The sequence below is a fragment of the Cebus imitator genome, unplaced genomic scaffold (genome assembly GCF_001604975.1).
Source record: "Cebus imitator isolate Cc_AM_T3 unplaced genomic scaffold, Cebus_imitator-1.0 Scaffold40, whole genome shotgun sequence".
NCBI lineage: Eukaryota > Metazoa > Chordata > Mammalia > Primates > Cebidae > Cebus > Cebus imitator.
In genome coordinates, this window is record NW_016107355.1 from 6,377,052 (window position 1) to 6,402,715 (window position 25,664).

Sequence of the window (25,664 nt, forward strand, 5' to 3'; positions counted from 1 at the left end):
AGGATGGTCTCAATTTATTGACCTTGTGATCCGCCCGCCTCAGTCTCCCAAAGTACTGGGATTATGGGCATGAGCCACTGTTCCCAGCCGGAAAATGTTTTCTAAAGGAGGTGAGCATGGTCTTTAGATTGTATGGGAGGCCAGAAAAACAGGCCATGTCATAATGACTCTTGTTCGCACTAAGCCAGCATTGGGCACGTGGTAAGGTGCCATCCATGTTATTTTAGCCATCAGTTAAGCTGTGCATAAGTGTCAGGTGAACTTTCTGATTCTTTGTGACTGAATTCCAATTTACAATTCTATGCATAATTATGTCAGTTACCTAATTGACACAATAATCCCACAAGTTTATTTTTGGAAGCAGTTTGATTAGTAACTGCTGCCCCTAATGTGTTCAGGTTGCCCACAGGAAAGTTTGTTTGACTACAAAAAATAAAAGTAACAAAGTCCAGGCATAGGGGCTCATGCTTGTAATCCCAGCACTTTGGTGTCCAAAGTAGCAAGATCACTTGAGTCCAGGAATTCAAGATCAGCCTGGGCAACACAGCAAGTCCTTGTATTAAAAAGAAAAATGGAAAAAAAAAAAGAGAGAGAAAATTTATCATTTGAGAATAGAACTAAGGTATGTAGCAAGGATGCTTTTGCCTGCTGTTTATTTGGGTCATTCAGAAGTTTGACGAACTGAGTCTTTCGGTTCTTTCAGTGGTTAGACCCACTGCATAATTGTACCAACTGAATTGAAATGCAGCATTTAAAAATGTTCCAGTTCATGAGTCCATTCTGTGGTGAATGTCAGAACTGGAGAGTCTGATTCACATGAGCAATTGTTGTAATTAATCTCTAGCAGTACCTCCTTTTTTCTTCCCTCTATGTGCACATGTCAGACATACCCATTAGAGTGCATTTCATAGGTTCAAATCCCACTACCGCCATCTGGCCTTTACCTTGGATTGATTCCCCTGACAAGCCCAGCTGTTCTGCACTGCACATCTGCAATGGCCAAATTATGCCTATGGTGGCAACAGATTGTCAAATATACTTATCAAAACACTCATTTCTATATTCTACTTGATTCCTTTTGATTTATTTCTTTGGTGGTTTTCCATTTAGTTGCTGAACTAGAGGATTGACCTCCTGAGGCAATATTATAAAATGAAATAACATTACTGTGAGCTGTCATCCTTCTATCTCTAGATACTAAAAATAAATGTAGTGAAAAGCAATTCTTCCTCTGACCTTACACTTAAGTATCTTAACATAAATCCCAGAATAGGAGGGTTTTAAGGCAGTTCTGGAAATTAAGTTGCTCGTTAGAAATTTAAAGAATTACTTGCTTCTCACCCAGTATGACTTTATATATCTTCAGTCTTATAATGGAACGCTTTAATTCACTTAATCAGCAATTCAATATCCGTTTCTTTTGTGGATATCCTAAGCTCAAAGCACAGTGCTGGCAATTAAGAATTAACAGAGATAAATAAGATACAACTCCTACCCTCCAAGAGCTGCAAATGAGGAAGATTCAGTAAATTTGATATAGAAAACAAGTGAAATTCAATGAAACTACCATCTACATCATGCTGAGTTTTAATTTTGACTTGATAGGATTACATATGTTCTCCATAGAAGGAAGCATTTACAGTAAGCCTTGTAGGATTTGGTTTAACAATGAGAAGAGGTTAAGGAAGGTATTATTGTCAGATTATGAAGACACTGTTCTGCAATCCCGAGAAATCTGAATGAACACAAATTTCCAAGCACTGGAGAAAATTATTTCAGGTTTTTAAGGAAAGGGAGTATTTAATGTTATCTGAGTTTTAAATCATTCTTGGCAGCTGTGTGGATTAGAAATGAAATGAACTGGAGCCAAGACTAGTTAAGGAGGCTATGGTGATAATCCAGATGATGAAGGACTGTTTACTTCTAACACCTGCCTCTCAAAGAATGTCAGTTTCCTGAAGGCAGGGGCCTTTGTTTTTTTCACTGCTATATTCCAAGCACTCAGAACACTGCCTGACATGTAGTAGCTGTTCATAAGTATGTGTTGAATAAATACATCAGTGAAAGAATAAATGAATGAACTAAAGGAGACAATGAAACTGCAGAGAATCCCGGTAACGGTATGAAAATAGAAATAATTTTTTAAAAAAGAAACTGAAGAGAAATCAGAAAGAGATTTGCTTCAGGGATGGAATTTTCCCCTTCTCTATTAACAGACATTGTAGTTGGGTCCTTTTTTTCTTTTTTTTTTTTAGAGACAGGGTCTCATTCTGTTGCTTCGGCTGGAGTGCAGTGGCATAATCATAGCTCACTGCTGCCTCAAACTTCTGGGCTCAAGTGAGCCTCCTGCCTCAGCCTCCTGAGAAGCTGGGACTACCCAGGCAAGCCATGGGTGGCTGGCTAATTTTTAAAAATTTTTTGTAGAGGCAAGGCCTTACTATGCTGCTGAGGCTGGTCTCAGACTCCTACACTCCAGGGATCCTTCCGTCCTAGACTCTCATGGTGTGTGACTCACCATGCCCAGCCCTTTTTTCAAATGTTGGCAGAAGATGACGTTTGTTGGACTAAGTGGAGACACACACACACACACTTGGGGTGCAAAGCATGTGCACTTTTCACCACATCTTCTAAAACTAAGTGCTTTTGACTGAGTTTGTGCTATGATTTAAGTGTGCGTACCTCCCCAAATTCAGGTGTTGAAATTTAACGGCCAATGTGACAGTATTAAGAGGTGGGGCCTTTAAGAGATGATTAGGCTGTGTGGGCTCCTCCCTCATGAATAGGATTAAAGCCTTTATAAAGAAGGCTTTGCAAAGCCTCCAGCTTGCTTGCCCTTCCACCCCCTGCCCTGTCGGGGTCTGGTGTTCCTCCCCTGCAGAAGATGCAGCAACGAGACACCACCTTGGAAGCAGAGAGCAGCCTTCATCACATGACTTGCCGGCAACTTGATGTTGGACTGCCAGCCTTCATAACTGTATGGAAACAAATTTCTGTTCTTTAGAAGTGACTCAGTCTCAGGTATTTTGTTATAGCAGCACAAACCAAGACAGCTGGCAAGTAATGGCTTTTTTCAAAACCTTACTGCAGCCCACAGAGCAACTAAGGAACTAATTACAGATAAATATCTACTCTCACGTTTACAGCAGGATGCATGTAAGTGACCTAGTAGGGAAAAAAACATCTATGTTTAAATCAGTTTGGGAAACACTGGGTTACGTAATTGTAAATAGTTTATTTACCATAAGACTTATCAGAACTCTTAATGTACTTTCATATGCTGTGAATATCTACAAGGTAAATGTATCAAGTGGTGTTCCTAAATGTATTTGACTATAGAGATCCCTTCCATACACACTACCTTCATGGTGCACTCATAGGAGCAGAATTTGATGAAGTATTTGGGAAAACACTGGCCTGAGTCTGGGCACGATGGCTCGTGTCTGTAATCCCAGCATTTTGGAAGGCCGATGCAGGAGGATCACCTGAGGCCAGGAGTTTGAGACCAGCCTGGGCAACATAGCAAGACTCCATGACTAAAAAATAAAAAATAATAATCAGCCAAATGTGGTGGCCTGCACCTGGAATCCTGATCGCTCAAGAGGCTGAGTTGGCAGGCTCCCAGGAGCCCAAGTGGAGTGAGCTAGGATTGCATCACTGTACTTCAGCCTGGGTGAAGCAAGAGTCTGTTTCTAAAAAAGAAAAAAGTATTTTCTGAAGGGTACACCTCAGAGTAAAATTTAAAAAAACCTGGCTTAAACATACACTGCAATTCTGTGAAGACTAACACAGTTCTTCTGTATTAGAAGAGATTGCAAAAAGTTCCTTATGACAGAGCTTTGTAAATGAGACCTCAACACCTGTCATATGGAGAGAGAAAACAGGTTTTTATGCTCTGACAATTCTATGCTTGATCAAAGCAGATCTAAGTGAAAACCTGAAGCAAATGAAATTGAAGCTACAATGTACTCATCAAGGGAAATTAGCCACTCTGAATACTCAGTGCATCACGGGAGTGGTAGTGATTAGGAAGCTGTGAAAACACCTGCCAAAATTGTGTTTCTGAAAAACCCTCACATTTTCAGATTCCTTGGAAAGCTGAGATTCGTTTTCTGAGCACAGGCTTGTTACGCATTGACCATCTTATCAGAGTACCTGGTCCGCGTGTCAGGCAGTGAATCAAAACCCTGGTCTATCTTGCACCTTCTGCAAATACTGAGATTCCCTGATTTAAGAGCAGAAGGAAAGGAGCACAGGAGCTGGGAAGGACTGAGGCAATGTTGTGACCACAACACAGATTCTATCTCCAAGGTCTTCGGTTAACTTTTGGAAAAGAAATGAAGTTTTTTCTGTCCCCGGTCTGCCCATACACTCCTACACTGATTTTGGTTCTGGGGCTTTGGAATTTCTTCCTGTGCCAGTAGCTTCATTGTCTATTTTTAATCAGTAAGTACCATTTCTTCCAGAAAGTCTTAGATCTCCTTTTCACTTTCACAGCATCAACTTTCAATACCAATTTTAGCTGGGCTTGGTAGAATGTGCCTGCAGTCCCAGCTACTTAGGAGGTTGAGGTGGGAGAATACCTTAAGCCCAGAAGTTCAAGCCTTTAGAGCATTACTGCTGCACCACACTTCAACCTGGGTGTCATAGCAAGACTCTGTTATATATATACATACATATATACACACTTCAAATTCTGGGATACATGTGCAGAATGTGCACGTTTGTTACATAGGTATTTATGTACCATGGTGGTTTGCTGTGCCCATTGACCCCATCATCTACATTAGGTATTTCTCTCAATGCTGTCCCTCCTCTAGCCCCTCACCCTCTGACAGGCCCCAGTGTGTGATGTTCCCCTCCCTGTGTCCATGTGTTCTCATTGTTCAACTCTCACTTATGAGTGAGAAAATGCAGTGTTTAGTTTTCTGTTGTGTTTGCTGAGAATGATGGTTTCTAGCTCCATCCATGTCCATGCAAGGGTCATGAACTCATCATTTTTTATGGCTGCATATTATTCCATGGTGTATATGTGCCACATTTTCATCATCCAATCTATCATCGATGGGCATTTGAGTTGGTTCCAAGTCTTTGCTATTGTGAACAGTGCTGCAATAAACATACGTGTGCATGTGTCTTTATAGTAGAATGATTTTATAATCCTTTGGGTATATACCCAGTAATGGGATTGCTGAGTCAAATGATATTCCTGGTTCTAGATCTTTGAGGAATCACCACACTATCTTCCACAACAGTCGAACTAATTTACACTCCCACCAACAATGTAAAAGCGTTTCTATTTCTTCACATCCTCTCCAGCATCTGTTGTTTCCTGACTTTTTAATGATCACCATTCTAACTGGCATGAAGTGGTATCTCATTGTGGTTTTGATTTGCATTTCTCTAATGACCAGTGATGATGAGTTTTTTTTTTCATTTGTTTTTTGGCCAAATAAATGTCTTCTTTTAAGAAGTGTCTGCTCATATTCTTTGCCCACTTCCTGATGATTGTTTTTTTCTTGTAAATTTGTTTAAGTTCTTTGTGGATTCTGGATACTAGTCCTTTCTCAGAATGATAGACAGCAAAAATTTTCTCCCATTTTGTAGGTTGCCTGTTCACTCTGATGGTAGTTTCTTTTGCTGTGCAGAAGCTCTTTAGTTTAACTAGATGCCATTTGTCTATTTTGGCTTTTGTTGCCGATGCTTTTGGTGTTTTACTCATGAAGTCTTTGCCCATGCCTATGTCCTGAATGGTATTGCCTAGATTTTCTTCCAGAGTTTTTATGGTGTTCTTATGTTTAAGCCTTTAATCCATCTTGAATTAATTTTTGTGTAAAGTGTAAGGAAGGGGTCCAGTTTCAGCTTTCTGCATATGGCTAGCCAGTTTTCCCAACACTATTTATTAAATAGGGAATTCTTTCTCCATTGCTTGTTTTTGTCAGGTTTGTCAAAGATCAGGTGGTTGTAGATGTGTAACATTATTTCTGAGGTCTCTTTTCTGTTCCATTGGTCTATGTATCTGTTTTGATATCGGTACCATGCTGTTTTGGTTACTGTAGCCTTGTAATGTAGTTTGAAGTCAGGTAGAATGATGCCTCCAGCTTTGGTCTTTTTGCTTAGGATTCCTTGGCTATACAGGTTCTTTTTTGGTTCCATATGAAAGTTACAGTAGATTTTATAATTCTGTGAAAAAAGTCAATGGTAGCTTGATGGGAATAGCATTGAATCTATAAATTACTTTGGGCAGCATGGCCATTTTCATGATATTTGATTCTTCCTTTCCATGAGCATGGAATGCTTTTCCATTTGTTTGTGTTGTCTCTTCTTTTCTTGAGCAGTGGTTTGTAGTTCTCCTTGAAGAGGTCCTTCACATCCATTTTCAATTGTATTCCTAGGTATTTCATTTTCTTTGTAGCAATTGTAAATAGGAGTTCACTCATGATTTGGCTGTTTGTCTATTATTGGTGTATAGGAATGCTTGTGATACATACAAAATCAATGTGTCCCGAGACTTTGCTGAAGTTGCTTATCAGCTTAAGGAGAGTTTGGGCTGAGACAATGGGGTTTTCTAAATATACAATCATGTCATCTGCGAACAGTGATAATTTAACTTCCTCTTTTCCTATTTGAATACCTTTTATTACTTTCTCTTGCCTGATTTACCTGGCCAGAGCTTCCAGTACTATATTGAATAGGAGTGGTGAAAGGGGCCATCCTTGTCTTGTGTCAGTGTTCAAAGGGAATGCTTCCAGCTTTTTCCCATTCTGTATGATATTGGGCTGTAGGTTTATCATAAATAGCTCTTATTATTTTGAGATATGTTCCATCAATACCTAGTTTATTGAGAGTTTTTAGCATGAAGGAATGTTGAATTTTATCGAAGGCCTTTTCTGCATCTTTTGAGATAATCATGTGGTTTTTGTCATTGGTTCTGTTTATGGGATGGATTATGTTTATTTATTTGCATATGTTGAACCAGGCTTGCATCCCAGGAATGAAGCTGACTTGATCGTGGTGGATAAGCTTCTTGATGTGCTGCTGGATTTGATTTGCCAGTATTTTACTGAGGCTTTTCTATTGATGTTCATCAAGGATATTGGCTTGAAATTTTTCTGTGTGTGTGTGTCTCTGCCAGGTTTTGGTATTAGGATGATGCTGGCCTCATAAAATGAGTTAGGGAGGAGTCCCTCTTTTTCTATTGTTTGGGATAATTTCAGAAGGAATGGTACAGCTCCTCTTTGTACCTCTGGTAGAAGTTGGCTGTAAATCTGTCTGGTTCTGGGCTTTTTTTTTGGTTGGTAGGCTATTAGTTACTGCCTCAATTATAGAACTTGCTATTGGTCTATTCAGGGATTCAACCTCTTCCTGGTTTAATCCTGGGAAGATGTATTTGTCCAGGAATTTATCCATTTCTTCTAGATTTTCTAGTTTATTTGTATAGAAGTGTTTATACTACTCTCTCATGGTAGTTTGTATTTCTGTGGGATCAATGATGATATTCCCTTTATCATTTTTTATTGTGTCTATTTGATGCTTCTCTCTTTTCTTCTTTATTGGTCTGGCTAGCAGTCTATTTGTTGATCTTTTTTAAAAAATCCAGCTTCTGGATTCATTGATTCTTTTGAAGGGTTTTTTGTGTCTCAATCTCCTTCAGTTCTGCTCTGATCTTAGTTATTTCTTGTCTTCTGCTAGATTTTGAATTTGCTCTTGCTTCTCCAGTTCTTTTAATTGTGATGTTAGGGTGTCAACTTTAGATCTTTACTGTTTTCTCCTGTGGGCATTTAGTGCTATAAATTTCCCTCTAAACACTGCTTTGGCTATGTCCCTGAGATTCTGATTCTGGTATGTTGTGTCTTTGTTCTCATTGGTTTCAAAGAACTTCTTTATTTCTGCTTTAATTTTGTTATTTACCCAGTAGTCATTTAGGAGCAGGTTGTTGAGTTTCCATGTAGCTGTGCAATTTTAAGTGAGTTTCTTAATCCTGAGTTCTAATTTGATTGCACTGTGGTCTGAGAGACTGTTATGATTTCTGTTCTTTTGCATTTGCTGAGGAGTGTTTTACTTTCTATTATGTGGTCGATTTTAGAATAAGTGCTATGTGGTGCTGAGAAGAATGTATACTCTGTTGATATGGGGTGGAGAGTTCTGTAGATGTCTATTAGGTCCGTTTGGTCCAGAGCTGAGTTCAAGTTGGGAATAAAGCTGTTAGTTTTCTGTCTTGTTGATCTGTCTAATATTGACAGTGGGGTGTTAAAATCTCTCACTATTATTGTGTGGGAGCCTAATTCTCCTTGTATATCTCTAAGAACTTGCTTTATGTATCTGGATGCTCCTGTATTGGGTGCACATATATTTAGAATTAGCTCTTCTTGTTGCATTGATCCCTTTATATTATGTAATGCCCTTCTTTGTCTTTTTTGATCTTTGTTAAAGTCTGTTTTACTAGAGACAAGGATTGCAACTCCTGCTTTTTTTTTTTTGCTTTCCATTTGCTTAGTAAATATTCCTCCATCCCTTTATTTTGAGCCTATGTGTGTCTTTGCATGTGACATGGGTCTCCTGAATACAGCACCCTGATGGGTCTTGACTTTTTATGCAATTTGCCAGTCTGTGTCTTTTAATTGGGGCATTTAGCCCATTTACATTTAAGGTTAATATGGTTATATGTGAATTTGATACTGTCATTATGATGCTAGCTTGTTATTTTGCCCATAGGTTGATGAAGTTTCTTCATAGTGTCGATGGTCTTTACATTTTGGTTTGTTTTTGTGGTGGCTGGTACTAGTTTTTCCTTTCCATATTTAGTGCTTCATTCAGGAACTCTTGCAAGGCAGGCCTGGTGGTGACAAAATCTCTCAGCATTTGCTTGTCTGTAAAGGATTTTATATCTCCTTCACTTATGAAGCTTAGTTTGGCTAGATATGAAATTCTGAGTTGAAAATTCTTTTCTTTAAGAATGTTGAATATTGGCTGCCACTTTCTTCTGGCTTGTTAGGGTTTCTGCAGAGAGAGCTGCTGTTAGTCTGATGGGCCTTCGTGTTTAACCCAACCTTTCTCTCTGGCTGCCCTTAACTTTTTTTCTTTCATTTCAACCTTGGTGAATCTGACAATGATGTGTCTTGGGGTTGCTCTTCGTGAGTAGTATCTTTGTGGTGTTCTCTGTATTTCCCGAATTTGAATATTGACCTGTCTTGCTAGGTTGGAGACGTTCTCCTGGATAATATCCTGAAGTATATTTTCCAGCTTGGTTCCATTCTTCCTGTCACTTTCAGGTACACCATTCCTTTTCATTCTTTTCTTTCTAATCTTGTCTTCATGCTTTATTTCATGAAGTTGATCTTCAATCTGATATCCTTTCTTCCGCTTGATTAATGTGGCTATTGATACTTGTATATGCACCACGAAGTTCTCATGCTGTGTTTTTCAGCCCCATCAGGTCATTTATGTTATTCTCTAGACTGGTTAGTCTAGTTAGCAATTCCTCTAAACCTTTTTCAAGGTTCTTAGCTTCTTTGCATTGGGAAGCACATAGACCAATGGAACAGAATAGAGATCTCAGAAATAAAACCACACATCTACAACCATCTGATCTTTGACAAACCCGACAAAAACAAGCAATGGAGAAAGAATTCCCTATTTAATACATGGTGTTGGGAAAACTGGCTAGCCATATGCAGAAATCTGAAACCGGACCCCTTCCTTACACTTTATACAAAAATTAACTCAAGATGGATTAAAGGCTTAAACAGAAGACCTAAGACCATAAAGGCCCTAGAAGAAAGCCTAGGTAATATCATTTGTGACATAGGCATGGGCAAAGACTTCATGACTAAAACACCAAAAGCATCAGCAACAAAAGCCAAAATAAACAAATGGAATTTAAACTAAAGAGCTTCTGCACAGCAAAAGAAACTATCTTAAGAGTGAACAGGCTACCTACAAAATAGGAGAAAATTTTTGCAGTCTATCCATCTGACAAAGGGCTAATATCCAGAATCTACAAAGAATTTAAACAAATTTACAAGAAAAAAAACAATCATCAAGATGTGGGCAAAGAGTATGAACAGACACTTCTCAAAAGAAGACATTTATGCGGTCAAGAAATACATGAAAAACTCATCATGACTGGTCAGTAGAGAAATGCAAATCAAAACCACAATGAGGTACTATCTCATGCCAGTTAGAATGGCAATCATGAAAAAGTCAGGAAACAACAGTTGCTGGAGAGGATATGGAGAAATAGAAATGCTTTTACACTTGGTGGGAGTGTAAATTAGTTCACCCATTGTGGAAGACGGTGTGGTGATTCCTCAAGGATTTGGAACTAGAAATACCATTTGATCCAGCAATCCCATTACTGGGTATATACCCAAAGGATTATAAATCATTTATAAAGACACATGCACACATGTGTTTATTGTGGCACTGTTCACAATAGCAAAGACTTAGAACCAACTCAAATGCCCATCGATGTTAGACTGGATAAAAAAATTGCAGCACATATACACCATGGAATACTATGCAGCCATAAAGAAGGATGAATTCATTCTTTTGAGGGACATAGATGAAGCTGGAAACCATCATTTTCAGCAAGCTAACATAGCAACACCAAACACCGCATGTTCTCACTCATAAGTGGAAGTTGATCGATGAGAACATATGGACACAGGGAGGGGAACATCACACACTGGAACCTGTCAGTGGCTGAGGGCATTGGGGAGGGACAGCATTGGGAGGAATACCTAATGTAAATGATGGGTTCATAGGTGCAGCAAACCACCGTGGCACATGTATACTTATGTAGTAAACCTGCACGTTCTACACATGTATCCCAGAACTTAAAGTATAATTTAAAAAAAGAATTTAAGTGATCTTTTTCCAGACCTTCTCTTATTTCTGCTTGTTTCACCTACTTCTATAATTCATTGACTACTTTTTGCTCATTGTTTTACATTTAAAGTATAAATACTTCTTTCTTTAGTCGTCTGTTATAAGCTATCCTAATCTAACAATTTTCTCCATTTTTCAATTTTTGCTAATACATTTGGGGAGTATTCTAATACTCATTTCAGATTTTTATCTATCTAGATAAAACCTCAGTGTCTGAAGGCCTACCTTCTCCAAATGTGGCATTTGATACATTTTAGTGTATATCATGTCTTTTTGAGACAGTCTTGCTCTGCTGCTCAAGCTGATGTGCAGTGGCACACTCGTAGCTCACTGCAGCCTCCACCTCCTGGGCTTAAGCAATACTCTTGCCTCTGTCTCCCAAACAGCTGGGACCACAGGTGTGTGCCACCATGCCTGGCTAATTTTTAAAATTTTTTGTAGAGACAGGGTCTCACTAGTTATCCAGGATGATCTCAGATTCCTGAGCTCAAGAGATCTGCTCACCTTGGCCTCTCAAAGTGCTGGGATTACAGGCCTAAACCACCACATCCAGCCCATGTCTGTAATAAGTTGATTTATAAGCAAAGCAGTTTAGTGGGGCAATGAAGACCCCAACCTTCACATCAGCCTGCCTGGGTAACAGGGAGCTTGTTAGCTGTAATTCTGGACAAGTAACCAATCTTTCTGTACCTCATTTCCCTCATACATAAGCTAGGGAAAATAATTCTACAAATCTCATTTGGTTATTAATAAGCATTAATTGAATTAACATGTCTAGAAGGCTTGTAACAGCACCTAGAACATAGTGCCATGTAATTATTGGCTATTAGCATTTCCAAGGTTAAAATAGAAAAAGTATCTTAGAATAAAGGGTGGAGAAGTTTTAAATACTTTTTCTTTCACAGGTCCAGACTATGTAAAGGATTACTTGCCTAAAGTTCATCAACACACTTCCTATGTAGGAGAACAGCATCCAACATTAGAAAAAACTGGAGATCTCAGATATTTATGGAGGCCTGCCATGAATAGAAGCTTCCCAGCAAAATATAAACATGAGTACGTTGGTGAAATTGGCTGGGGAGTAACACAGTATAATTTTATCAACAAATCAAGACTGGAGAGTGGCTTTCATATCAAGGTATTGCTCTTAAATTTATGCTCTTCATAGTACACTGTTTTCTAAGTTGAATTCTTTATGAATTTGCTTCCAAAGGAAATGTTGGGCACTTGATTTCTCATTGAGACATAGAGGTTTGAATTTTGTAGGAAGACAAATGTGTGAATAAATGCATGGCTCCGCAACACTCCTGGAGCCCCTTTAATACACCAAGGGAAGGGTATGAAGAATATGAAGCCATGGATAGTCCAAAAGCATTTGTGTTTGGCTGTGGAATGTGTTCTGATTCACATTCAGGCTGAGGCACTTGCACACACTTCCCCCATCCTGGCACTGCTTCACGCGCGGGTGGTAAAAAGAAAGCAGCCGGTGCTGGGCATAATCTACAAACCTCACACAGGCATCTCAGATCTTTAAGATTCACTGTATAGATAAGGCCTTCATTGCAAGTGTTAATAATTCAGTGTATGTTGTCAGAGGGTTTTAGAAACCTTGTCTTATTTCCCTTTGGTGATATAGACATAGGCATGAGGTCACGGTGTCTCCTCTGAAACAGAAGAGTACACAAGTGATTTCAGAAGTAAAATCTGAGAATTTGGATATTTTTTTCCAGGAAGGCCTTTGCGTTGTCTGAAAATTGCATGTATCAATCATGCAATAACTGAATTTCCTCAAATTCTTAAGGCAAACCAAGACAGTCTCATCTGGTAAACGTTAACAAAAGGAAAACCTTTTTTTTTTTCCTTTTTTGAGACACAGTCTCACTCTGTCGCCCAGGCTGGAGTGCAGTGGTGCGATCTTGGCTCACTGTGACCTCCACCTCCTGTCAAGAGATTCTCCTGCCTCAGCCTCCCGAGTAGCTGGGACTACAGGCACGTGCCTCCATGCCCAGCTGATTTTTGTATTTTTAGTAGAAATGGGGTTTTACCATGTTGGTCAGTCTGGTCTCGAACTTCTGATCTCAGGTGATCTACCTGCTTCAGCCTCCCAAAGTGCTGGGATTACAGGTGTGAGCCACCACACCCAGCCAGAAAACCCTTTTTCTGGCTCAAACCATGGCAGTCCAGGAGGGTGGTTGGGAGTGCAGTCTTTGGGGTTACACTCTGACTTAGGTCTAGCTCTGTGACCTCGGGCAAATGAGTTCACCTTTCTGCATCTTTGTTTGTTCCTCTTCTACAAGTCAGTATTCAGAGGCTCATTTCACAGGATCACCTGACTTTCTATCCTAGTTCTGCCACCTATTAGTGTGTATGGTCTTGGTTAAGTTTATTTACCTCCGTGCTTCAGTGTCTTCGTTATAAAATCTTAGTTCTAGGTTAAAGGGCCGTTGTAAACAGTACACAAGTTAATACTCGTAAAGCGCCAGAAGCAGTAACTAGCATGTGTCAAGCCCTATCTGTGTTTCATTATTATGTTGTGAGGACTAAATGTAAGAACACAAGGAATGCAGTGGGCGCGATCCTGACACCAGGCTGACATCCAGATTTTAGCTATTAGTACTGTTGTGGTTGTATTTCATGTATTTCATTAAATTTAATATTATATTTAGTGTATTGTAATATGTTAAAATGCCAGGGCCAAGAAAGTGCGCCGATGATAAGGAACGTCTCTTACAACATATTCCAAAGAAGACCAGTTTCTGAGCATGTGACAAGCTGAGTGTAATGAATGCTTAGGTTCTTAAACTGTGTCCTTTTCCACTTGGGCAATAAAAAGGAAAATCTGAAATTTGATTAAATATCAAACTAGCCACCAGCAAGAAGAGTCCAGCCCCAAAGCAAGGCAGCTGGTTTGAATAAAGTCCAGAACTTGTGTTGTCTTGGTGTTTCTCCTTGGGTGATGATGCCCTGCTCTCGGACACAGCCCTCAATCTGTCAGACCATCTTGAGTGTGTATAGCCTCTCTTCCTTCTTTAACTTAAGGACCCATTTTTCTGCTCAAATGAAGTGCAATTGAACATTCTTTGGTCTTTAAAGCAAGCTGGGAATCCGAAAGAGACGATAGCTGCGCGTTAGCCTTCCAGGAATGTATTTATTCCGGATCTTCAGTTAGTATTTCCTGGACTGCTTTTAATCACTGCACTGCTGGGTAATGGGGTCCTCTCTGTCTCTGTGAGATTGTGAGCCATGCAGTGATTTTCTTCCCCAGCTGCGGCACCCTCAGAAACTGCTTGGTTTCTTATCATCTGTGCATTTTCTTGGCCCTGGTATTTTAACAGTAATTGTTTTCAAGGGTCTATCTGTCACAGATAACAATCTTGAACAATACCTTAAAGCTCCTTGGACTTAGAGGTTTGTAATAGGGAAATCGAGATTCACTGAGAATGACCATACCTACTAGCATTGAAGTGTCTATAATTTCCTTATCAGTTAAGATCTAGGTTTTGTCACTAGGGCTACTAATCTCTCCCTTTGCATCGAAGGCATACCTTTCTGTTTCCATCCAAGGCAGATCAAAATATCTTTTTTTTTTTTTTTTTTTTTTTTTTTTTGAGACAGTGTCTCATGCTGTCAGCCAGGCTGGAGTACAGTGGCACACTCAGAGCTCACTGCAGCCTCCATCTCCTGGGCTCAAACAGTCCTCCTACCTCAGCCTTCTGAGTAGCTGAGACTAGAGGCATATGCCACCACACCCAGATAACTAAAAAAAATTTTTTTTTTAGTAGAGACAACATCTATGTTGTTGCCCAGACTGGTCTCAAACTCCTGAGCTTAATTGATGCTCCTGCCTCAGCCTCCCAGTGTGCTGGGATTACAGGTGTGAGCCACCATGCCCAGCCCACAGTATCATTTTTTGCATCTAGACTCAGACTTTGATTCCTTATCAACCCTGTGCTTCAGGCAGCTACTTCTAAAAAATCAGACTTGGTGCATTAATTGACACTGAGCTGATATATACACATGAACTCCATACATACAAACATGTTCCTAATTACAAAGAATACACAAGAGTGGTGGCATTAACCCAGGGCCCGCCTCACAAGGGAGCTGATAAACTTGTCAGTGTGGTGTCACTGTGAGAAATGTCTCAGTCCACTTCCTGTTCTTTTCCAGTTTCTTACCTGTCTATACATGCTTTCCATATCCCTTGCTCTTCCTTGTCCCATAATAATCCAAATCAAAATGATCACTTCTTGTTTTAGTCTAACTACAGAGACTCCTCAGTGTCTCTTGTGGCAATTACTCAGAGCTTAGATTTTAAGCAAAGTTTCATCTCCTGGATTTTTATAGCTCTAACAGCTGCTCTGCCTAATTTACTGCTCCAGGTTTATGTAAGACTGGCGGCTAAGGACACTCAGGCACCTCCAATCGAGTCTTGGTAAAATGCCTGGAGCAGCTGCCTCCTACCCGGGAATGGTCTCTCTTATTTGGGGCACTAGGAGGGGTTCTGCAGATCATCTGGCTTTTTGCAGGAAGATAATAACTTCCATGCTGAGTGACACCTGAAAAACTTCCCCCATGTTACGGAGGTCAGTAAAAATCACAAGATAGAGTTTCTTTTCTGGATTTTTTTTAATGTTTAGCTATTTCCTACTCTTACATGGGTTACAATGCAATAATAATAAATGTATCTATAAGACCATTACTTTTATTATCTCAGATTTAAGAGCAGCACATTCTTTTAAAAAATGGATTTGGTCTCTGCCAAACTATGTGCAAGAATATATGGAGACAACTGAAACAATTTCTTTGGTTTCAGTCCCATGCTAAACTGAGGAACTTTCCTAACTGCTTCCTAGCTGGTCGTGTCCCCTCTTAGCTGGTGTCATCACTGCCTTTCTTTAATCCAAACCACAACAAGGTCTGCTGGGTTCCTAGTGTCCATTTTCTACTCCTGTTCTCTGACTTCGTGACAAAATAATTTATTTCGTTTTCTCACAGAAACAATGTTATACTGGACAAGATGACTAACTTTTCATTGGTGTGATCCCAAAGACAATATTAAATGAATTAATCATAATATAACCAATATATTATATATCTTTTACAAACTCTATGAGGTAATAGAATCGTGGGAACCCATCAATATATTTATAGTAAGATGATATAATAAAAACCAAAATTTTCAAGGCCTTGATATCTCTTCCTCGTTTTTAACTGTTAAAAGTTCCACTCTCATGAAATAGAACATCTTTGTGACCGTTTTATGGACATTTGCGTAGACTTCTGATGAAATGTCGAATTTCTTGATGGCTAAGGAATAAACTCATCCAAGGTTGGTTTATTAGGCATTTCGCTCAGTGAATTTATTTTAAAAAGGTAAACATAAAAAGAGCTATACTTGATTGTTGATTAAGAATGGTACTGTGATGATTTACAGCTGAGGAAACTGAGGTATAAACAGTGAGGTTCCTTGCCTGAGGTCACACAGCTAGTAAATGGGAGAGCCAGAATTTCAACCCAGGCCATGTGAAATAAGGACTCGGAGGAATACAGGATGTATGAAATGCAATGATAGGCAATAAGTTAGAACATTAGGTTGGAACCACTTTATAAAGTACACAGCTGTGTTATTTTTCTATAACGCAGGGTCAGGCTGTGGTCAAACCTACTTGGCTTTCTCTTACAAGGTATGCATCCCTTTCTTCATGGTTCCCTCAGTTGTCTCCTAGCATCTGACTGGCATCATTTGCACACAATATACTTCATTTATAATATCAATAAATAGTAGAGGCTGGGCACGGTGACTAATGCCTGTAATCCCAGCAGTTTGGGAGGCTGAGGCAGACGGATCATTTGAAGTCAGGAGTTTGAGATCAGCCTAGCCAGTAAGTGAAACCCTGTCTCTACTAAAATACAAAAATAAGCTGGGGGTGGTGGCACATGCCTGTAACTCAGCTACTCAGGAGGCTGAGGCAGGAGAATTGCTTAAACTCAGGAAGAGGAAGTTGCAGTGAGCCAAGATCGTGCCACTGCACTCCAGCCTGGGTGACAGACGATAGTCTGTCTTAAAAATAAATAAATAATAAATAGTAGAGATGATACCACCCAAATATTTGACATAATGAGAAATAGCTTGATAATAGTTATTTTTTAATTTGTATTTTATAAACACTTTACTGCCTTTCAAAACATGTCATATACAATTATTGGCATTACGGGGAAAAAAATGGAGTTCTTACCAAGCCAAACCCTCTTTCCTTGCACTAACTCCGTACACTCTTCCAAACCGCCCTCTCCTACACAGCAGTATCCTCTGTGTTTTCAGATTCATCTGGGAAAAACATATTGCCAGCACAGAGCTGATAAGTTTGTAAACCACCAAAATACATATTTCAGAATTTTCTGCATTTTTTATCCCCAAATTCTCATTTACCTTGGGGTTCATCTAGAGCAATCATAAAAATAGCCATCAGTTTTGAGTCTCATTAAAATTCCTAATCTCCAGATGTTGTTATCAGCATAGACGATTTTAGAAACATAATAAAGCTTCCTTTTTCAACTAAGTTATAAAAGCAAAATAGAAAATAGCTTTTCTAAAATTAGGCATGTCTTTGGAGGGCTGCTGTTCTTTCCCAGATGGGTGTGTGTTTAGTATCACTTTTTACTTATGGTTATTTGCATCCTAACAGTTTGTGGTTTAATATAAAAATAATTAGCACCTTTCATCCTTAAGGGCTGTATAAAGCAATATGTCTTATGATACCAGCAGAAGAGGCTTTAGTGAGAGAGTACCATGTGCTGACCATCTGTGAGGCAGGAGAAACACTGACTGTGGAGACCAAATAACCCTCCTTTTTCTTAAAAATAATATATTAACATCATTAACCTCCTTATATACAGATGTTACATTTTCTCCATTTTACAAAGCTTAGCTTTACAGGATTCTCAAATACGTTGAAGGAAACAATGTCCTTATAAAATTTTACTTGTATCTAAATTTCCAGACTATAACTTTTATGTTTGATGCTTCCTTTTTCTAACAGACAATGGAAACATCATGGGAGGCATGTATCACTGATCTGCACTCTCTGTACTGTGTTCAAAGCGGTTCCACAAAGAATAATGCATTTGGAATGGAAGCTCTCTTGGTAGCCAGCAATGCTGCCACATTCCAGGGGGCATCCCAGCCCCAAATTACCTGGCCTCTCAATTAAACACAGTGCTTTCTCTCTCTTTTAGAGGAGACTTTCTAGAAAATTATTAGCAAATTGGAGAACAAAAGTCTTAATCATCACATCATTTGTTAGGATGTGAAAATTTAGGGGAAAAAAGGAAAGAAAAAGAACCCAAGTAATGTAAAGCTTGGTAGATGATTTTATCCCTTAATTTAGGCAGGCTAAAAATACACTGTGGGTAGTTAAAAACTCTTATAAGGCTTGACATAATATCTACAGTATGTGTCTCAATGTAAATATCACCTTTTGAAAAAATTAAGTTTCTCAAAGTTAGTAATTAAGCATATGTCATAGATTTTTTCAACAAATGTTATTTGATGATAGCGACATACAAAGCTAAGAAAAGATTCTATAACTTAGAATAGGTGCTAGTAAAATTGTGGTATGACTCCATAGCTAGGCTGTTAAGTGTATTGTCAAAGAATTCTGAAATGTGTGTGTGAGCCAATATCCCAAGCACAGGTGGATCAAATACCAGGACATCTGTTTTCTAAATCTGGATTAATCCTGTCCTTTTAAGATCACAGGAGGAAATTCTTAAATCATTGTAAATTTATGACTCTAGTTTTCCCTATTATTCATATACAACACTCCCAGGGTATCTCAGCTATATTGACAAAAATGCATAGCATGCATAGCAAATGATACCAGAAACCTGGAGATTTCTTTTCCCAGGATTAAATCTGGGAAACCAAGGAACTTTCATTGGGGAAGTTTAGGAACAATTCATTAAATATAGGGCCCCCCCTCACTCCATGGTCTCAGTTCTGTGTTTGGGCTTGAAAAAATGGCACTGAAAATATATGCTATAGAAATCCACTCTGACCACCTACTTGGGAAGAATTCATAGGAAAGTTTCTCTGTGGAAGTTTCATGGGACTATTGTCAATAAATGCACTACACAGTCCCAGCCACATTCCTATGGCTTTAAGCAACTTGAGATCTGAGATCTGTTGTATGTGTCTTTGTACTGACAACTTCAATCCCAGTCCCCTCCCACCATCTCCTAGTGCTTAGCATGGCGTAGATGATTATCAATAAATGATGAGAAATCTCATGCAGTGTCTTTGTTGAGAGACCAAGTTGTAGATGAACAGTAATAAATTTTTAAGTGTGTTAGCAATTAATCTCCCAGTTTATTCAATAAAATCGTTCAAAACTATTTACCTTTTATTTAAACAGAAACTGAAGGAAACTGGGCACAGTCTCCCTTATATCAAATCCCATGTTCACAATGCTTGTTCTACAACCTGTAGTTGTAGAGCTGATTAGACAATTAACTTGGGAGAGTACACTTTCTAACCTTAGAATTAACAGCAGTGTCAAACACATTACAGTTGCAAAGTAGGCCCTTGATAATATTTCAGAAACTGTGCTGAACACATGTAGCATCTTGGAAGTGCTTGAATAGCTTTCTGTTGCTTGAATAGTCCACTCAGATTTCAGACCCTGCTAGGAATCATCAACCAGCCATGGATGAAGTGCTGATAATAGAATGGTTGGTTATTCATCACAAACCATAACAATTCCCAAGAAAATTATTTCCAGTCTCTCTTTTCTAAAAAAATCTTCGTGTATTTTGAATTATAGCATGAATTAAGGAAAATATTTATTTCTCTGGAAGGAGACTGGGAAAAAATAACAAATTTATCTTTGTTGTTGTTGTTTTGTTTTGTTTTTTATTTCCACCCACAGCATTGAAAAATATGCCTTTTCTCTGAGATATGAATTAGCATTCATATCGCTTTTCAGGGCAAATCTATGTTTGTGGCCTGATAGGGTTTGGCTTTGTGTCCCCATCCAAATTTAATTTAGATTTGTAATTCCCATAATCTCCATCAGTCAAGAAAAGGACTTGGTAGGGGGTAATTGGATTGTAGGGGTGGTTTTCCCCATGCTGTTCTCCTGATGGTGGGTTCTCATAAGATCTGATGGTTTGATAATGGGCTTCCCTCTTGGCTCTCTCTTGCCTGCCACCTTGTAAGACATGCCTGCTTCCTTTTCTGCCATGATTATAAGTTTCCTGAGGCCTCCATAGCCATGTGGAACTGTGAGTCAATTAAATTAAACCTCTTTTTTTTTTTTTTTGCAGTTTACCCAATCTCAGGTAGTATTTTCATAGCAGGGTGAAAATGGACTAATACATGGCCTTAGTGAAAAATGGAATGTGGTTTTCAAGCTGAAATAGCCAGTTGAAGAATTTTTTATATTCCCTCTTTTCTCCCTTGCATGCTAATCTGAATACTATTTTTTATAATACCTCAGTTTTCCCATGTATGAAATGGGGATTATGTTGGTTTTCTATTGCATAACAAATTACCAAAAATTTAGCGGCTTAAATCAATACTCATTTACGTGCTCACAGTTCTGTAGGTCAGAAATCCAGGGATGGCACAACTGGGTGCTCCACTCAGCTCTCACAAAGATGAAGGTGTTAACTGTGACTGTGAAGCCATCTGAGGCTGTCTTCCAAGTTCATGTGGTTGTGGAAGATTTCTTATGGTTGTAGAGCTGAGGTTGTATTTATTTGCTAGTTGTCAGCTAGGGGCCATTCTCAACATTCAGAGGCCACCCAGGCACCTCACCCCATGACCCCTCCACATCTTTAAAGCCAGCTGTGGACAATCTCCTTCATGTTAAATCCCTCTAATGCTTCAAATCTCCTTTGCCAATAAGAGCCTAGGTCTTTTTAAGAGCTCTCCTGATTAGCTTAGGCCCACTGAGAATAATCTCTCTTTCTTCAAGTCAGCTGATCTGGGACCTTAATTACATCTACAAAATCCCTTCACAGTAGCACCTAGATTAGTATTCACTTGAGTATCTGAGAGAACACCTGTCTACCAGAGGGTGAGAATCTTGGGTGCCCTCTTAGAATTCTGCCTACTGGCTGGACACAGTAACTCACAACTCTAATCCCAGCACTTTGGGAGTCTGAGGCAGATGGATACCTTGAGCTCAGAAATTCAAGACCAGCCTGGGCAACATGGCAAGATCCTGTCTCTACAAGCTGGGCATGGTGGAGTACACCTGTGGTCCCAGCTACTGAGGAGGCTGAGGTGGGAGGATTGCTTGAACTTGGGAGGCAAAGGTTGCAGTGAGCTGAAATTATGCCACTGCACTGTAGCCTGGGTGACCGAGCGAGATCCTGTCTCAAAAAAAAAAAAAAAAAAAATGTGTCCACCATAGGATAACAGTAATACCTTAGAGTATTATTAAATGGATTGAGACATGTGTAAAGCACTTAGCATGCTCAACAAATGAGATGAGGCTGAACAAATGGGATCTAGTATTATTAATGTCACTGTATACTGTATTTTCTTGCCTACATGGATTTTTAAATTATAGTGTTACAAGCACACTAGAAACATGAGAGACTATGTTTCTCATTATTTGGATACTCCACAGAAAGCAGAGATACTGGGGCCACATGAAACTCACAGAATCCAATGTTTAGTCTATTTGCTGAAAGTTGATGAATACAAATTATTTAAAAACTACGGTAAAAGACCAGGATATCATTCATGTTGGTACTCAAGCCCATCTATAATGTGGCATAAAATGAAATATGTATGGGTCTCTGCATTGAACATTTTTTTGCTTTAGCAAGAGAAGTACATCACAGAATCCATGCCTTAAACACTGACATTTTTCAGAAAGAATTGTTTCTACTCATGCTCTGAATGTAAAATGAATACTTCAAATGCTCCATTCATGCAAAGGCCTTTATGTCCCCTTTCTCCCTGCAATAGTTCCAGTCTAGAATAGGCAACATTATGCAATTTGGTGACCCTGCTGCAACAATGGAAATGCTTCTCACAGGCTGTGGGAAAAAGATACCTTAAGGGGTTAACAGTAATATTTTGCAAATTGAGGCAAGTGAAGAAAAAAATACATTAGCATAAGAAAAGATAGCCGTAGGGAATTTTCCACTCAAATGTTTGGTACTAAGAGTTCCATGTTACCAAGGAGGAGGCTACAGAAGAAAACCCTTAGTGTCTACTGCATTCTTGAACTACATTGCCATTGTATTCATTCTACGGGTGAGAAAGACCTCATAGTTAGAGAGATGGAAAATTGTTCTTTCTAGTAAGAAATGTCAAAATTGAATATACTAAGAAAAGCATCTTGGATTGTTGCAACAAAGCAAGAGGATTCCTCAGGAACAGTCCCCAAAAGACTTCCTAAATGTGTCAGGACTAGACTAGGGGTTAGAGATTAATAGTGAAAATCTTAAACAATGACTTTAATTTTTAACTAGAATGAGCCCCAAATGTCTGCAATTAATTTAACTCAAATTTAACAGTTTTTACTCATTTTAGAATTTGTGTACCTCACAGTATGTGAATGCAGTTAGCAGATATTTCCCTTTTGTTAATACATGATTATTTGAAGATTGTTCTGTAGGAAATATCCGAACTGGAGTTGCAATTATTTTTGTTGAAACCATCCAAAATAAGTGTAAAAGGTTCTCACTGATTTAAGATAGAAAATATACTAATGGTTACCTGTTTCTATGAAGATGTTGAATTGGTTTTTAAATCAATCTTTACTCTTAGAAATGACTGGCCAGTAAAAAAAAAGATTTATTTAAGTCTCAGTTTCATTGGGTTTAACACTACAATAAGCATAGCTGTTTAAATAAATCGTGATACATTTTGTTAAGATAGAGAAGGACCGGCTTATTTTAGATAACAAATTGTTTATGGTATTAGGCACTGATATCTATAGGAGGAATGGAAAAAAGATGTGTTATTTTGTCTCTGAAAAAGATCTTCCCCAATTAAGAAGATGTAATTTTTGGTTATTAAAGATAAGAATAGCATAAAATCAAAGATCATCCAAGTCCTGCAAAATTTATCCAGAAGCTGATAATAAAATTACTTCGAAGTCAATGTAAGCTCAATTTTCAGGGAATTGTGTCAGGAATCAATTGAGAAAGATGTCTTATGATCCTTCCATCATATGCAGATTATTTTCAAAGTTTCTGTGGAATAGTGACCTTGTTTATCTTGTGCCTTCCTTTGTTTATTCAATTTATGTGTGAACATTAAAGAGATTAAGTTTTCAGGTCTTTATCCCTGAGAAGATGACACAAATGAATTTGCCTTCCCAAGCACAAAAAAACTCTATGGTAGTCAATAAGGAAAGTCATTCTAAACTGAAGCTTGAGGGAAAAGGAAGAAGAGGGGAGAGAATTTAAAAAGTACCAAGGAACATCATTCCTTTAATGCTGAAATTTTTATAACAGGATTTTGCTACTTTTTGAGATGTTATGAATATTGCATCCCATATTAATATAAGTAAAAAATGCATTCCACAACTGAAGTGAAATACTTTTTGATAATTCATGTCATGATTTCTTAATCCTAGTATAGAAACTTGAGAAATGGTTATAGACCAAGACACTTTTCAGTGTAAATTTGACACTTTTATTCCCCATGCTTGTTTACAAGACGTGCTATTCATTGGATAGTTCCGGGAGAAGAGGAGTCAGTATGTAGCGGCCATTCATTCATTAATAACAGATCATTTCAATGCACATGGGAGGGGGTGGGAATTATTTTTTAATCTGGGAACCGGCTCTAAGCCACTAAATACGTTATCGATACTCCGAATTACTCCTTGTGAAAGGAGTTTTTAGGTCCACACTTTTACCATAGTCTGTCTGTAATCCAGCTCTTTCCTACGTTTTTGCGACCACATTTTCTGATTCTATAATGAGAAAGTAAAGTGAAAAGAGCTAACCTGTTTGAGTCTAAATGACAATAGTCGTTTAGAATGCTCACTTATTTAGACATAGAATCATAAAGATGGAAAGCAACTTAGTGATGATGCCTTACACTCTGCTCGCTACGTACCTAACACCCCTCATTTCAAAGAGGGAAAGTAAAGCACATAAGGTCTCGTTATTTTACTTCTTGTACTTTTTTCTCTCTGTTCAGGAATCAAAAGACTATGTTCTTTCCTAATCTTTTTTTAGTTGAATTTAGAATTTCCTATTTCATTTTCCAACCTGACTCCCTTTTTGTCTAGAAATATGGATACTTAGACATATTGCCTATTTACTTTGGAATTAGGGTACATTAATTTTCTTCCTTTTACAGTATGCAGAACTAAGTCAAGCTTCCCTTGATGCAATAACCCACAGATATCAAAACCCATGGTAAGCAAATATGAATATATTTTTTATTAGTATGTTTTTTCCTAATTTGGTAACAGGATTCATTTTTTAAACACTTTTAAGTATATTATCACTTTCTTTTTATTTCATATAGTTTTTTTAAATTTGTGAATTTTTATTTCTAATAAACACAGTAAATCTTCACTATCTGCTAAATATTAAGGGCAGAAAAGGAGTAAAGCAAGCATAGTTAGAATAAGAAACTTAGAATATAGTAAAGAACAAGAAACAAGCCTGAAGCTATTAAGAATGGCAACAGGGTTAGTAGATTAGCTTTAACTTTATAAATAATTATCTCTGTAGAAGAAACAATAATATTAATTTTTTTCATATTAAAAAAAACTCATTTCATGCTGCTGGCCTGGAAACCATCATAATGGGTCATCTTGGTTGATAAGCATAATCTTACTAAAGTCACATAATGGCTTCAATTCATATTATCTTATGGCAGCTTCTGACCTAAATGAAACATGGGTAGCTCCAGGCATGTTAAATTACAGGAAACAAGCAAAAGCTGGCCTGTTATCTAGCTATAATGTATGATTCCGAGTCCTAAGAGGGAAAAGATCAATCAGCATTGCTCTTATAAGACTGCAGATTGCATATTATCTTTGTTATCATAGGTTTTTGAAGGTAAGGATTTCTATGGCCTATTTTACTTCACTTTTAATTGTTGAATGATTCAGCTTTTAGCATGTGCAAAATCACTGGATTTTATTAGCCCTGAGGTGGCTTTACTATACCAACATAAACTGCATCAAATAGAGAAAAGACTTCAAACTCCATGTCAAAGTCTGTTAGTCATTTCAGAAAAAGACCTTAGTGGGCAATTCCTATAACTTATTAAGCATGTACCATATTTAAAGCCACAAAGAAACAGGTATACTTTATTGCATGAGTAACACATATTCTCACTAAAATATTCTATTTCATTTGTTTAGAAAGCACTGCACGCATACACTGCAAATACCCTGTGAAGTATTTCCAAGCAAAGAAAAATATTAAAGACCATTGAAAATCAATGAAACTTCAAGAAGCATTGATGATAAAAACATGAAAATGTGTTGCATTTATTTAAACATTAAAAACTTTTTGGAAGGTATCTGAGAAACACCGAAGCTCTGAGCATGTTCTCTGAATGAAAGAATGTTGACTATATTCATTTCTAGGGAATATGCTATGGGTTGAACTGAGTCATGAGGATGTAGAATGGTTATGAAAGAGACCTTGTATTTAGGAGATTGCAGATTCAACTAGGAAATTGGGCATATATGTGAAAAAAATTACTTTGCAAATACGGAGAGCCAAATTAATAATAAATAACTAGAAAATTATAGCTAGAATTTTTTTAAATTTAATGT

At 38.2% G+C, this 25,664-nt stretch overlaps 1 protein-coding gene across 1 annotated transcript in view; it reads left to right on the forward strand.

Annotated features, from left to right (window-relative positions):
• Window positions 1-25,664, forward strand: part of CUNH4orf45 (chromosome unknown C4orf45 homolog) — a 140,487-nt gene that overhangs the window by 51,123 nt on the left and 63,700 nt on the right. Inside the window, exons 2-3 of the mRNA XM_037737597.1 lie at window positions 11,793-12,025; window positions 24,227-24,285. Coding sequence (XP_037593525.1) covers window positions 11,909-12,025; window positions 24,227-24,285 — 176 coding nt within the window. The 5' untranslated portion in view covers window positions 11,793-11,908. The remainder of the gene's footprint in view (window positions 1-11,792; window positions 12,026-24,226; window positions 24,286-25,664) is intronic.